Genomic DNA, 14899 nt, shown 5'->3' on the forward strand with positions numbered 1-14899 from the left:
TTATTGACTTCAAAGGATCAGGATCGACGCTGTCCAATTTAATATTCAGAAAACTAATTTATTCAACAAATGAAATTACCGAATTGAGAAAAACTAATGGATTTATTCATTCAGGAAGATGTTTATGGGGCCTGAAAGGTGTGTTTGGTGTATCTGTAGGGAGTTCTCAGGTTGGGCAGACTGGGATGGGAGGAAGGGCAACCACCTTAATCCATGGGACCACGCAGGGAAGGAACTGAAATTCAGAGCAGCTGGGAATAAATAGTGAGCTGGTCAAAGTCCAAGTGCCTTCTTTTGTCTGGCACCAGGTGAGGAAAGAGGGAGGAGAAAAAGAATTGGGTGAGCAGGCCATGGAGCAATGTGGAAAGAAGAGCTGCAGCCCCTGGAAGTGTGTGGGACTTCAGGAAGTGTATGGACACAAGGACTGGATGCTCCATCTCCAGCAGTGAAACACCCATGGCCTGCTATCTTCTGTTTTCCCAGTTTCCTCTCAAAAGCACTGGTAGCTACAAGTAGAAGAGAATTGGGTAAAAAGAAAAGTAATTCCGAGCCAGAAATGCCTGCAACTTAAACCTGGTGCTGGAGCTGCCAATTGAGCTTTCAAGCCAGGCAGGGTGCTGGGAGAATGAGAACTGAGAAAAACCTGTCACTTGAGCCAGGATTTCCCCCTTATCTCACAGCAGCATGCAGTGAGGAAACTACCTAAGGACTGCATTTTCAGACATCCAGAAAATCCAAAGACAAGGAATTCTGCAGGAACACGACACACAGACACACTTTTAAAAAACATGTGTATCTGTAAATATGTAAAAAGCCATATATAGCTAAAATGCACACACCTATGTTGTGCAGGAGTTCTGATATTTCTGAAAACTCCACAGGTGCAAAACTTAATTCTGCAAAATCCTCAGGCAACTTTTAGAGTTAAATTAACACTGATGTAATTAAAATGGTAATACTATTTGTTAAAAAGAGGAGTATTTAAATAATTCATTTTCCTATTGGTTCTGTGGAGTGTGCTTAGGTTTAGCAATTATATGCTAACTAAAAACAGCCTCTCCTGTAATGATTTCATGATAATCTGACCTTTGATAGTCCTGGCTCACAGCAGCTGGCACTTTCTGCAGAGTTTATAGACTGTAAAGTAATTAATATCAATGAAATACCACTGCTGGCCCTTTGATGTGTTCTGGTCCTTGAACACTCCCTTTTCTCTTTCTCTTGAGCATTTATTTTCCCTGATGTCCCTAACTCTTGGGAATCTGGCCCTGGACTGCTCCTGATGAAGGGCACATCCCAGCTGAGGGGTGCACTGGTGAGCACCCCCTCTTTTGGGGTTCAGAACATATAATAGACAATGTGCCAGGCTTAATTTGATTTAATATTAACACAATAATAGCTCTTGAAAAGCTGTCTTTCAGGGAAAGGTAATAAGGGTATTAATGAAAACAGGTGAGGAGAGATGCCCTGGTTTTAGCTTCCTGCATTATTTCATTACTGTCAGTCAGCACAGAACTCCCTTGAGATTATTCCCGTGTAGTTAATAACATTGTTTCTGTGATGACTTTAATGACTGAGCCTTTCTTCCGTCCTTAGCTGTGACAATAACCACTCTGCCTTTTTTTTCCTTCAACAAGCTATTGTGTGGGGTTCAGCACATCAAGGAACATTTTTAACTATAGAGGTTTCTTCTAATTAAGTTATTGGCAAAAGATTGCTTGTCCAATCATTTGCTGGTGATGAGTACTGAAAGAAATTATATCTTGTAGAGAGTATTACACTTTTCCTGCCATGCTTACCCTAAAAAAAGAACAAAATGATATAAAAATAAGCAGTAAGATTGCAAACTCAGGCACTCGGAAATTAGATAGTGCCAGCAAGATGGGTGTCTGGATCTGTCCTTCATCACTCCTGATCTTGAGCTTTTCCTCTTTCTTTTCTTATCTCTTGCCCTGTACCCCATTTTTTCCTTTTATAAAATCACCTTTTCTCCAAAAGTCTTAATTCTTAACCTTTTTAGAATTTTTACGTCAAGACCAAATGTCTTTTTCTGCTCTTGTGTCCCAAAAAGAGAGAAATAATTTTGTCCACAACTTTTCCAACACCCCCCTCCTTAAACTCACCTGTAATTCAAAAAAAGGTGTTTGCACACCTTTAGGGAGCCACTGTTTGTTCATTGGTGCAATAAGTGCATGTAGTATTAATGGTACATTTAAGATGTCTGGTCATTCCTGGCATGATTTAAAAGTTCCTGTTTCCTATAAGATTGTGCATCTGGCTTGGTTCAGAAACCACACAGAAAATGCAACGAGTGGGAGAAGTTTTTCGTGTGCCCCCTTGAAGAAAAGTAGTGGAATTAATGCAGAGGAAAATGTTATTTTAGGGCTAGTGCAGTCACTGCAGGTTAATGATGGTTCCCCTGGTTGGTGGCACACTGTATGACCTCAAAAAGTGGAGTTTACATTTCTTTCTTAAAGTAAACCTCTGCATTTGAAAATCAGATCATTTACTAATTGCTCACATCTTATAAATTATGGATCTATCCTTGAAGGAGATTTTAACAATCTGTTAAAGCCTGAGTAACAGAGTTATTCTCCAGCTTCCAGATAAACAAAACAAAAACACAGCTTTAAAAACAAGAAGCCTCTTTACTTTTTATCTAAATGGAAATAAAGCCAGCCAGCCAAATCAAAAGCCAGCTATTAATGAATCTCTTCAGGGTTTCTATTCTTGAAAAGATTAGAGTTTAAAAGGCTGAAATAGTTTCAATAGGTAGGTGTGATGTTGAGCTCAGACGTTGTATTTATATATGCTCAGCTAGAAATAAGAGTTGCTAAAATCCAATATCTGGATGAGGATTCTCCTCTTCAGTGAAAGCAGACAAACAGTTAAGAACTCCAATTCTCACTAATTTCAGTGTGCAAAAATGTCCTAGAGCACCAATAAAATTGGTTCCTCACAGGAAATGCTTTTAAAATACTCATTAAAAAGTGGATGTTGCACATATGAAACAAACTGAAAGTGGGTTTTTAGGAAACTTATTTTCTTGGAAAAGGGAAGCAAAGCTCTCCAAAAATAAGCAAACTGCTTTTCCAGGATTGGACAGCCAGCTATTTGCTTCTTGCAAAAACGCAGACTGAGAATGTTGAGCTGAAATTTGGCAAGGTTAACACATTTTCACTATGTGTAGTCAGTTCCTGTGTCCAGAAATAGAAACAGCCTTTTGCTTGCAGGAGTGGTGGGGCACCTTCACCTGCAGTTTAAATAGAAAAAATAGAAAAGTCCTGTTGTTCAGCTCCACCTCTGTACCGGATCTCTGGAATGTTTAATTCATTCTGCATTATTCCAAAGAGTAGGAACTGCGACAGCCAAGAGCTCCTGTTGCTTCCACAGTAGAGACTGAAGAAATGTTAATAAATGCTTTTAATTTACTTGTCTAACTATAGATTTTCCTGTAATTCATACCAACTAGCCTGGCTGTGTAGTAGGAAAAAAACAATCACGATATCTGATGTACAAAGCCTGTCACTCACCATACATCAAATTAAGAAAAAAAGGTCCCTTGTTCCATTAAATGACCACAAAACATTCCTAGGCTCTTCACAGGCATCTTGTCCAATGCAATTCTGGACACCCTGTTAGAGTTTGCACTGCATTTTCATGGGTACTCATCCATCTGACTTCTGATCAGACACTTGACCTTTCAAACCCATTGTGGGGTGGCATCCTTCCTCACCTCTGCCTTTTGTTCCCTGTGTGTTTCATTCCTCTTCAGCCAGGGGCTGCCTCAGGTTGTAAGCTGGAGAAGCTGGGAGTGCTTCTGAGCTGTGAGAGACTGAGCATCCATCCTCCTCCTCCCTTTCTTCCATTTTCTCCCCTTGGGAAGACTTGGGAATGGAAAGATGGGCTCCCTGTAGTGCTCCAAACAGTCTCATGAGCCAGAGCCCCAAGTAAGCAGCCTGTTAAGACTTAGTTCAGCTTAGACATGAGCAAAAACGTGAGGGAACAGTGAGGAATTTGATGTTCTTTTCTTCTTTGGTACAGGATGCCTTGTTCTGCCAAAATAAACACAACACCTTGTTTCAGCTCACTGCTATATTTGCATGGACCCTCGTGGCAGGGAGGAATGAAACATCTGACTCCATGTTCTCAGAAGGCTGATTGATACTATATTATAGTAAAGAATACTATACTAAACTATACTAAAGAATACAGAAGGGATACTTACTGAATGCTAAGAAGATAATAATGAAAACTCATGACTCTTTCCAGAATCCAACACAGCTTGGCACTGATTGGCCAATGAGACAAAAGAATTCACACCAGAAACCAAAGAAACAATCACCTGTGGGTAAACAATCTCCAAACTCATTCCAAAGGAGCAAAACACAGGAGAAGCAAGTGAGATAAGAATTGTTTTCCTTTTCTCTGAGGCTTCTCAGGAGAAAAATCCTGGGCAAAGGAATTTTTCCAGAGAATGTGAATGCCACACACTGCCATCTCAGGATGCCTGAGGCAGTGCAGGCAGTGTAAATGTGACCATGAAGTTTTGACAGCATAGCCCTCACATTGGCTTTTTTACTGAGTGTCCTGAGACCCTTGGATGCACTCAGCTTCTCATGGGCTGTAGTTCTCAGAGGGAAATTGATAAAAAACTCAGGGCTCTCACAGGGAGAAATTGATAAAAAATTGCACATGGTTATTACTTACCTAAAATCCTTCCAGAGTGTTGATATTATTTAGTTTATGAAGTAGCAGTTTGTGCAGTTTTACGTTGCCTGGAAAGAAACTGTGATTTACTTGATTTGAAGCTCCCAAAAGCAGAGAAAGCAAAAGGCATCAATCTGTGCTGTTGGAAATTCTGTAACTGGGCAGCTATAAGCTGATGTGCTTTGAGTGTCTGCAAAATGCAGCATCTACTGCACAGCCTGAGTGGTAAAGCATTTTGTAACAGCATAATGCTCTCATTGTAGTCTTTTCAATCTCATTTAGGACTAAGCTTTCCCTTGGGAGACGATACAATAAACTCTCCTGGAAACCACGCTGCAAATACGTTGAAGCCAATCAGGGAATACAGTGTAGTGTCAAAAGTCTTACTGGCTGGGTACACATGTATCTAGCCCAGCCTTCCTCAGGACAGGCAGATGTTAGCTGTGAGGATGGGCTTGTTACAGAGTGCAGGCTTTGTCCAGGTCATAATGTGACTCAACATAAACAGCTTAGGATTTATTGTGCGCTCTCAGCCAGCCTGGGCACCTCAAAGTTCTCAGCAGACACGTCTAGTTCACTTCTAAGCAGATATACAAACAGAGGAATTATGTTTTAGACTGGAAACATTGGGAAGACTCTCAGATACTGATGTAACCCTGCTCAGCTTCTCTGTTCAGAGGATATTTTCAGCTGAAAAGTGGGCAGAGACAGATAGGGCAAATTGACACCTGAGCTTCAGCTGAAGTAGTATTAGGCAGGCAGAATACTTGGTCACAGCAATAGAAACTGCATTTCAAAATTTGAAAGCAAAAGGGTTGGGGTTTTTGGTCCTGTTATTTGCCTATTTCTACTTAATGTTCCCATTCTTGTTTATTATTATTATTATTATTATTTTAATCCCAAATTGTTTTCTCATTTCTCATCAGTACCTTAAAAATTAGTCATGATACATATTTCAAAGGCTCCCCATGTTTTTACCCCTCACCTTTCATTCCAAATGCCAGATTTGGACACTGTCCTGCAGTTTAAAAGTTTCTAGACTGATATTTGTTTTTCTTCCAAGACCTCCCTAGACCCTACTGTAATGTATATTAGTTCAGACACAGCCAAACTTCCCTCAGATCAGCAACAATGTGTTTCCTACGTCAAGCTCAGTAAATAAATAACTGCACAGCTAATCCTCCTTTTAATGTATGAGAAGTCCCACTCTTGGAATAATGCAATATAAAGACAAGCCATTCAGAAAACAGAGCTTTAGTTCAACAACTCCCCAGGTGGGTCCTGTAAATTATGTAGCAAAATCTGCACAAATTTCCAGTTGCCTTAAGAGAAGATGCATCTGACTGCTGCTTTAGAGCAGAGGGAATCGAGTGCTGTGTTCAGTTCACTGATCTGCTGCTCAGGATGTTTTGTAAGCATATTACCAAAGAAGAGCAGATGTCTGAGAGGGAAAGAGCACGAGTTAAAGTTCCTACCAACTGTCATAAATAACTGAATCACAGTTCAATCCTGCAGCATGCAGCAGTGCAAGTACAGCTCTTAACAACATTAAATCCGAGCCCTTCCTTTGCTGTTAATGCAAATTGAAAGACTAGCAGAAGATCTTCTTTCTTTATCAACCAATTTGAATAAAAACTGCATCTTTAGTGCTGTGGACAGTAATCTTTCTGCCAAGGCAGCTCTAGTTAGGATACACTGCTTGCTCCTGACCAGGCACTAGAGAAGGTTTTCTACAAGCTGTGTTCTGGTATTGATCAGTGTGCTCAAACTTAAGGGATTTTTGCTGCAGCTTTTATAATGCACCTGGAAAACCACTGGTGCTCGGAAGGGCTTAACATCACAATTCCTTTCACAAGCATTGAGGTAATTAAAGGATGCACATGTGGAAGGAGACAAGACATGTACTTGTAGTGGGACAAAATTCCTTACATGCATGCCATGTTAGCTCTGACATAGTCTTTAAATGGGGTGTCCTCTCAGACAGGAGAAATGTCAGTCTGTGCCACATATTTCTCATTTGAGAGAAGCTGACAAAGGCTGGATCCCTTAAATACCTGAACTGCTTTGAAAATCTTAGCTTCTCGTGTCATTAGAAATTCACAACCCTCAATGAGCAATGCATGGAACAGCTAATTGAGCTCCATGAATTGCTATTTCCACATATTGGTTGCTATTATTTCTCCCAGAGTTAGAATTGCAAGTGATGTAGCTGCTTAGAAACTACTTTATGGTTATTCAGTAAACATTAAATTTTTGATTGTGACAGTGACAGGTGTGTGGCATTGCATGGGTACAAATGTACAAAAAAAAATTAATTGGTTACCAGCATGCTCACAAACATGCCCAACAGAATTTTTGAACTTCTGGTTAGGCATATGTTGACTTAGCTGTATTGTGGCTTTTTTTCTTGTAACAAAATTTGTTTTCTCGAAATTTAGCTAGTTAGACGTTGGGAAGTTCTCACCAGATACAAATGCATAGTTTATAACTGATAAAAAAGTGATATGGGAGATACTCTATTCAAGTCCACTTGAGATGTGAAAAGTTCTTTCTTTTTTTAATGTTTGTGAATAAGAGAATGACAAGTTTGGAAGAGACCTTCAAGATCAGCAAGTCCAACCTGTTCCTTGACACTTCAACTAAACCCTGGCACCCAGTGCCACATCCAGGCTTTTTTTTAAACACATCCGGGGATGGTGACTCCACCACCTCCCCAGGCAGGCCATTCCAGAGCTTTATCATTCTTTCCATGAAAAACTTTTCCCTAATATCCAACCTATGTGTATTATTCCCTTGGTGCAGCTTGAGACCGTGTCCTCTTGCTCTGTCAGTGCTGCCTGGAGAAGGAGACCAACCCCACCTGAGCACAGCCACCTTTCAGGGAGTTTTAGAGTGATAAGGGCACCCCTGAGTCTCCTTTTCTCCAGGCTGAGCACCCCCAACGCCCTCAGTGGTTCCTCATCACACTTGTTCTTCACGTGATCCTCCCCTCCTGCACTTGCGTTTACTGGTGCTTTCAAGTGAGATTGAAGTAGATCAAAATGTTCTTAGCTTTTATGGAAAAGGGGAAAAACACCCTAAAAGAGAATTAATTGTCAGTGGTCCCACAGGTGTGAGCTGACCCCTGTGGCTGGATTTTGTTTCTCTGACTCCGTGCTGGGGACCGGTGTCTGATCAGCTGAGGCAGCAGGGACATTACCAGATCGGGTTCAGCCACTGGATAAATGTGTCTGCAGCTGAAATAAACCCCACAATAGAGTTCTCTTTGGTGCCTGAGCCACAGCCCAGCCTTCCTGATGGATGTTAAGAAGCCTTGATAGTGTTTATAAGAAACATCAGCTTCCCTAATCGTTCATTGATCTGTTGTTCTGGGTGGAATGATGAAGCTTTCGCTGTTATTTTGCTCTGCTTCACTCAGATTCACTTGATTCGAACCAAAGGACGATTTAAGATGGCAGGGCACAATTTTACTCTCATTTACTCCCAGCTGACAGGATAATTCTGGTTTTGCTGTTGGGAGCTTCAAGTGCTTCATCTGTGCTCAGCTAGTATTAGTTGTAATTAAGGGAATGGGCTGTCTAGAGCTCATTTTTACAGTTCATCACCTGAAAAAGAATCTCCAAAAAGAACCCTTTTGCTTTTGGTGTCATTTTGAGTTTCTTCCTCACCCTCTCCAGGGCTGCCCATCTTGAGGAGGGCAGTACCTTCACCGGGTCTGTTCTTATCTCAGAGTACCTATTTTTAGGTTTAAAAACCAAAAAATTGGCTATGTTTTATGTAGAGTCTGTTAGGAGACTGGTTTATAGACTGCCAGGGCTGTTCCTGGGGTGCAGGACACTGCTGGACACAGGGACAGCAAACTGAGGAGTACAAGAGCTCATCTCCTGTCTGAAAATGGAGACAAAGTGTTTTTTTCCTGTTAAATATATCAGAAACCTGTGGTTAGATGTGTTTTTTAAACAGCTCATGAGGTATTAGATACTTGAAGTGTAGGCACACAGTTTGTGGTGATGGGGAGTGGGGCCCAGCCCCATCCCCAGTGGGCACAGCTGTACAGGACAGGTGAATGACATTGAAGGTAAGGAGCCATGGAGTGCCCAGGGGCACTGCCCAACCACCAAAGGGAGCAGAGGGCACACAGGGGCAGGGCATCAGCATGAGGGGATAAAAGGCTGGGCTGAAGAACAAGAAGAGCAGATGCTTGAAGCTTTCTGAAGGGGTGAGATGTTACTTGGTATGGGTTGAATCTTTCTGAAATTGTGTGGTGCTACTCTGTGCATTGTGGCTGTCTCAACTGTGCTAGTCAAGGATTAATACTTTTTTTCCCTGATGCTCCTTTTGTTTCTACTGGAAGCTTGTCCTTACCCAGGGGCTGATGCTTGATAGTCTCAGTTTCCTTTTTGTTTTTCCTGAAAGACCAACTCATGGGAAATACGTTTTTGCAAGTGCCTGCAAGCCCCAGCAGGAGAATCAAACTGGGAGATGGCACTCAGTGTTGTGAGCCACTCACCTTCTTGGGAACACAGATGGAAGCTGGAGCAAAGCAGCTCAAACAGAGCATTAGGATAACTGAGTCCAGGATACCTGCCCAGGAAGGTGTCCAGCCTTGAGTTGAAGGGATGAGAGGTTCAAATCATGCCTGACCTTGGCACGAGGTGCAGGGGAGGAGATGTGGCATGAGGATTGGTGAGTCAGTATGGAAGCCAACAGGCATCTTTGCAGTGACTCCAGCAGAGCTGACAGTGAGCTCCAGGTGGGCAGGTATCTATTTTCGGTGACAGTCATGTTAAAACTTGCAGTGCCTGGCCAAGTGACAGTGTTAGCCAGGAGTGGCCAAAACTTGGGATGCCTTCTGCCTTCCCAGTACATTTTTTTCAAGATAGGCCAGTCAGAAAACATCCTGCAAACCAGAAATTAGTCAGAAACCATCCCGCAAAGCAGGTTATTGTTCTACACTTTTCTTTCCTATCTGATTTTAAACCCAGAATGAAACCCCATCTTAATATATCAGACTACTAGATTTGGTTAGTCAGGTGGTTGTTTCCTAGGAAATTAAAAACTCTTTTGGATTTATTTTCATAATTTTGTATTGCAAGCATGAACGTGGCAGTGTCTCCAGGAAATAAATGCATGTTACAATATGGTGGAAGCCATGGGACTGCAAAGAACCTTCTGGTTTGTCAAAATACTTGCTATACTTTGTCGTTTCAGCTGGTTTAGCCAAACCAAGTGCATGGCTTCTAGAGACAGTTCACAATTATCAGCAACAGGACTTTGTAATTTTCTCTGGTGGGCTATTGTTTTGGGCTTTCTTTTTTTGGCTTTTTCTCCCCCCCAAGTTTGGAATGAAGATTTGCTTCTCTGTGTGTGTGTGTGGCATTTCAATCCTGTGCTGAATTGCAGCCCTTTCAGGTGGAATTGCTGTTTGGCAGTAAGACATACCCTAAAAATAGAAAATGTGGTTATAAGTGACAACAATTGGCAGGGAGGACCTGTTCAGATGCAATTTTGGAACTGCTTTTAATTTTTTTCCACTCAATTCCAAGTTAAACATCCATTTAAATTAATTAGAGCAATCACAGTATCCCTAGAATATCAGTGGAGAAACTGAAGCCGTGAGTGTAATTTAAGTATTTCCTGAATTCTGAGGAGATGCTAAAAAAGGCAGCTTAAAGAAATTTTTGCATATGATGAAAAGCAAATTCCTGACCAAACTGGCTAAGCTCAAATATCTGAAGGCAAAGAGCTATCATGAAAGTGCTGTAAAGCTTCTGATTATAATGGAATCAGTGTCCCAGGGTATAATGCAGCTCTACATTTAATACTTAGCTGCTGAACCCTACTTCTCAACCCACCTCCACTGAATGGGTTCTCATCAGAGTCCTGTCAGGACAGTGGGCTTTGTTTTGATGCCAAGCAAGTCTGGAAATGGCTTTTTCAGCAGCTTCAGCTGAGCACAAATGCTTGGCTTCAGAAGGACAGCTAGTGCCTAGATTTTGTGGCCTAGAAATCATTCCTTATGTACACTGCCACACGTATTAATAACCTTGCAGGCTTTTATAAGCCTAATTAAAAGGCTCGCGCACACTTAAATGTGAAATCATGGCAAAGCGCTGAAGCAGCAAAGCAAGATCCTGTCCTTGGTGCTGCAAATCCATTGCTGCCTTTCTTTATTAATGATACATACACGACAGGTTGAATTCTCTGCCTGCTGCTGCTTGTCAGGCTGTTTTCATTACAGTATCGACTGGAGTCCCCCTCACTTTGGTTGTAGTCTGGGCACGTTACCCCGAGCAGAATTTTTCTTTCAGTGTTTTGTTGAAGGTATTGACTTTGCCACAGGGAAGGGAGAAGTGCGTGCAGCCACTTAAGCACACAAGTAGTGGTATCAATTTCCATCCATTAAAATATGCACACGCACACAAACACACGACTCTGTACTGTGGCTGCAGGCACGGGGTGAGGTGAGCTTTGAAAAACAGACTCAAGAGACCCTCTCCAACATGGAGGTTCTGTTTCCAGGATCTGGCTAGGAGCATCCTTCAGCCTGTGCCAAGTCCTGCTGAGGATGGTGGGGTCATTGTGAGTGTTGAAATTATATTTTTCAAAGGCGTTTGTGTATTTCTAGGCCATTTCTTTTAATTCCTTAGAATAAACTTTATTTTCTAAGGGAGTATATTTCTCTGGGTTTGGGTGTTCTGTATTTTTTTTTTCTTAACATCTTAGTTCTGTTAATCTTTTGGACTTTGAAAAAGTTTTTCTAGTTATTGGGTTTTGGGGTGTTTTTTCCCTTTCCAGTGCAGGCAATCAATTCCTGAATATGAACAGGAGGGTTATTGAGCAGTTCATCCAGAGCCAGCAAAGATTTCAGCCAGCTCAAAGGTGCAGCAATCATTTTGCTAAAGGTTTGGATTGCAGTTTTGATCCAAGACTGGGATACATGGCTGTGGATGGTTCCAGCACTGCCAGAAGAAACTTGGGGATGAATCTTAGCAAATGTTCAGTGATCAGTTCCATCTGAAAGTGCACAAAATGGGTGTTAGTGGAGATGTGTGTTATCTTTGTTTTGTCTTGCAAACCATCCCCCCCGTCTCCCATCTGTTCCTGTTTGATGGTGAGCTCTTCCAGAGGTGTTTTCCATGTTATGTCCCATCAGTCCCACTCTGGAATACACTGTACAGCACAGAGTTATTTGCAGACAATCTCATCGGAACTGTGGCATTGCCCCAGTGGATTCTGTTCATGTACTGCAGAGGCCTTTGCCCTGCTCTCTGCTTTGAGTTGTGCAAAGTCATCCTTTTGTGAATCCTTAACACCTTACAGTGAGTTTCTGTTCAAGTTTCAATAAACTGATAAAAATGGCTACCTCTTTATTTTCTACCTTCTAACAATTATTTCCAGCAAACTCACTAAAATTAAAACAGGAATGTGCTTGAAATCATTAAGTTGAAACAGAATTTGTTTTCCAGGTGGTTTGGTTTCTTTTGTCTTGGGTAGCAGCACCTTGTCCTAAAGCATCCATTGTCTGGGAAATTCAGGACAATTAAAGATGGGCCATGTCTGATGTGTCTGTTTCATTTCTGCCTTTCAGTCTATCCGAGAAGTCACGGGCTATGTGTTGGTGGCTTTGAACCAGTTTGAGTACCTGCCCCTGGAGAACCTGCGCATCGTTCGTGGCACCAAGCTCTACGAGGAGCGATACGCTCTGGCCATTTTCCTTAACTACAGGAAGGATGGCAACTTCGGACTCAGGGAACTTGGCTTGAGGAACCTGACAGGTGAGTGAAACTTGGAAATGGGGTGGATTAGTTGCAAGGAAAAAAATGAGCCTGTTAAGTATTTCCTCAGTGCCATCAGTCACTTGCATTTTGCAGGAGACTGAGGTACCACAGGAGCATGGCAGTTGTGTGTTCATCTTTTTTTTGGGGGTCACATAAGTACTTCTCTCCATAATGATCAATGAGAGTCATGGCAACAGTGTATTTGAAACAAAACCAGTCTTTGAGAGAGTATGTGAACTTTTTCTCTGTGTTGATAACATGACTATGTTTGTGATCCTTGATTATTGCACACAAGTTCCTTCAGGTGCTGGGTATTGTCTATTGTCTACCAGGTTACCTTAGCTTATAGCATCCACTGTGTCTCTGTATCTTTGGTTTATTTAATTTTAGAACTCCCTTTTCTGAGCAAAAATAGAGAAAAGTGCCTTTTTTTTTTTTTTTTTTTTGAGACAAAAATGTAAGCCAAGTCCACAGCTTCATGTTTACCTGTCAGTTCAGGGCTGGATCATGCTGTGGGGTAGATCAACATTCATTTCCTCCATCTGAGAATCCAGTCAGTGGTTTGGGAGATTAAAACTTCCTAAATATCAATGGACTGTAACTTAATAAAGAGCAGGCAGTGGCTCTTCTTAGGGAATTCGCTGGAAGTATTTTATTTATACCTGGTTCTTCATCAACTATGATAATGTCTACCCTAAACTTTGGTAATTTTGATGTGGCCTTGTGTCTGCTAGTGGCTGAAAGCTGACTCAGAATCAGTGACCTGAGCTGGCTGTGGAGATTGAGCCTCAGTATGGAGAGGTGGGAGCCTTCTGAGCTATATTTAGGCACCCTTCCCTCTCTGCTTCTTTTGTCTGTCAGTATCCAGAGTAGCACAAGTGCTTACAGTTCCCTGTTCAGCCTCACCAGGCTGTACAGCAAGGCTTTTAAAAGCAGGAGGCAAAAGAAGGCCTGAAATATTTTACAAAATAAAGCAATTTTGGATGACTCTGATTAGGCTCTTTCCTCTGGTCATATTTTTGACAATTTTCTTTACTGAGACCATCATGCCAATATCAGAGTGCTTCCCAAATGTCTCTAAATCCCTGCCATCTACTGCTCTTCACTCTGTCACTATCATAATCTAATTTCTTCTTCTTCTGTTCCCATATTTCCTCCCACCTTTCTGATAGAGTGAGTTCATTGTGACTGTCTATGCCTTCACATCATACAGAGCCACAGCACTGGGTGATAACAGCATTATCTCTTTCTTTGTATATGTTTTTTGGTCGTTGAGTCCCCAAATGCCTTGTAAAGACACTAGGCTGGGTAAAACTGAGAGAGGTGAGGTGAGGCCAAGGCCAGAAAATGATGGAAGTCTTTCCTCTTGGGTCTGAGGTGGTTCTGCCAGGTGAGTTTTACTCCTAGGGCTCATTTAGCCATGGCTTTGCTGCTCAGTAGGGTAAAAAAACTTATCTTGTAGGCTTCTGCTCCGATTTTGGTCTTGAACCAGCTTCCCTGTGCTATTTGGCAGTTCCTCAGACTCCAGAGATGCCCTCTGGGAGCTGTTGTGACGTGACAGACACAGCACCAAAACTGCCCTGCAAGTGGTTTCATTTTCTTTTGAGGTGTCTTAAGAAAACTGGCCTTAGCTCAGCCTGTGAATCTTTCCCAACATGAGATTATCATAGCCACTTCTTCTGATTTAGGTGTTTACAAAGGCCTCTGATGGGATTATTTGACTCAAAATGAATTGTTGTCTTCTGGAAGAAAAGTACCCTAATAACACCAGTTTGTGTCCATGGAGCACTTAAAATAGCTTCTGGGTGCTGAACGTGAGCCAGTGTGTGCTTGAAAATGCTCTTAATGTTTTCTAAGCACCATGGCAGGGCCTCCTGAGCCTCTCCAGCAGCTGTTCTCTCCATTTTGTGCACTGGTGAAGATGCACCGGGCTATTTTAACCCACAACCCGCCTCTTGTTGCGCATGCTCTTCCCAGAGCATGTTCACCCTTCATTAATTTTCCTGACACATCCTTAGCACTAGTAGCTGCATAAATATAACTGGTGGATGTGGGAGTTGGTGGTGTTGCAAGGCAGTGATGGATCAGCAGTATCTGAGCCTATTCTTTAGTTTTACCCCAGAAACCACGAGTGAGCTGCTAAACTGAAGAGGAAGCAGCCCCCATGGGCTCACATCCTTCAAGTCCACTGCAGATTTGAAGAGACTGGCTTTGAATCGTGCATCTCTTCCACTTGAGTAAAATATTACATGGCTCTTGTCTTGCTTGTGAAGCATTGTCATTCCAGGGCTTATGCCTTGCTCACGAGAGTCTGGGAAATTCTGTTTTTATTCGTGCAGTGCTGGATGATAGGCTCCTGAGGGTATTTCTGCCTAGTGCTGTACAGTATACAAACACAAGCCCTACTC

General features: G+C 42.1%; 1 protein-coding gene across 5 annotated transcripts in view; it reads left to right on the forward strand.

Moving 5' to 3' along the window:
- The window catches only part of ERBB4 (erb-b2 receptor tyrosine kinase 4), a 578878-nt gene that overhangs the window by 287511 nt on the left and 276468 nt on the right, over positions 1 to 14899 (forward strand). For all 5 annotated transcript variants that reach the window (XM_064433627.1, XM_064433628.1, XM_064433629.1 and 2 more), the window contains exon 3: positions 12302 to 12488. In XM_064433627.1, the coding sequence (XP_064289697.1) occupies positions 12302 to 12488 (187 nt within the window). The remainder of the gene's footprint in view (positions 1 to 12301; positions 12489 to 14899) is intronic.

Source organism: Passer domesticus, chromosome 10 (genome assembly GCF_036417665.1).
Source record: "Passer domesticus isolate bPasDom1 chromosome 10, bPasDom1.hap1, whole genome shotgun sequence".
Lineage (NCBI taxonomy): Eukaryota > Metazoa > Chordata > Aves > Passeriformes > Passeridae > Passer > Passer domesticus.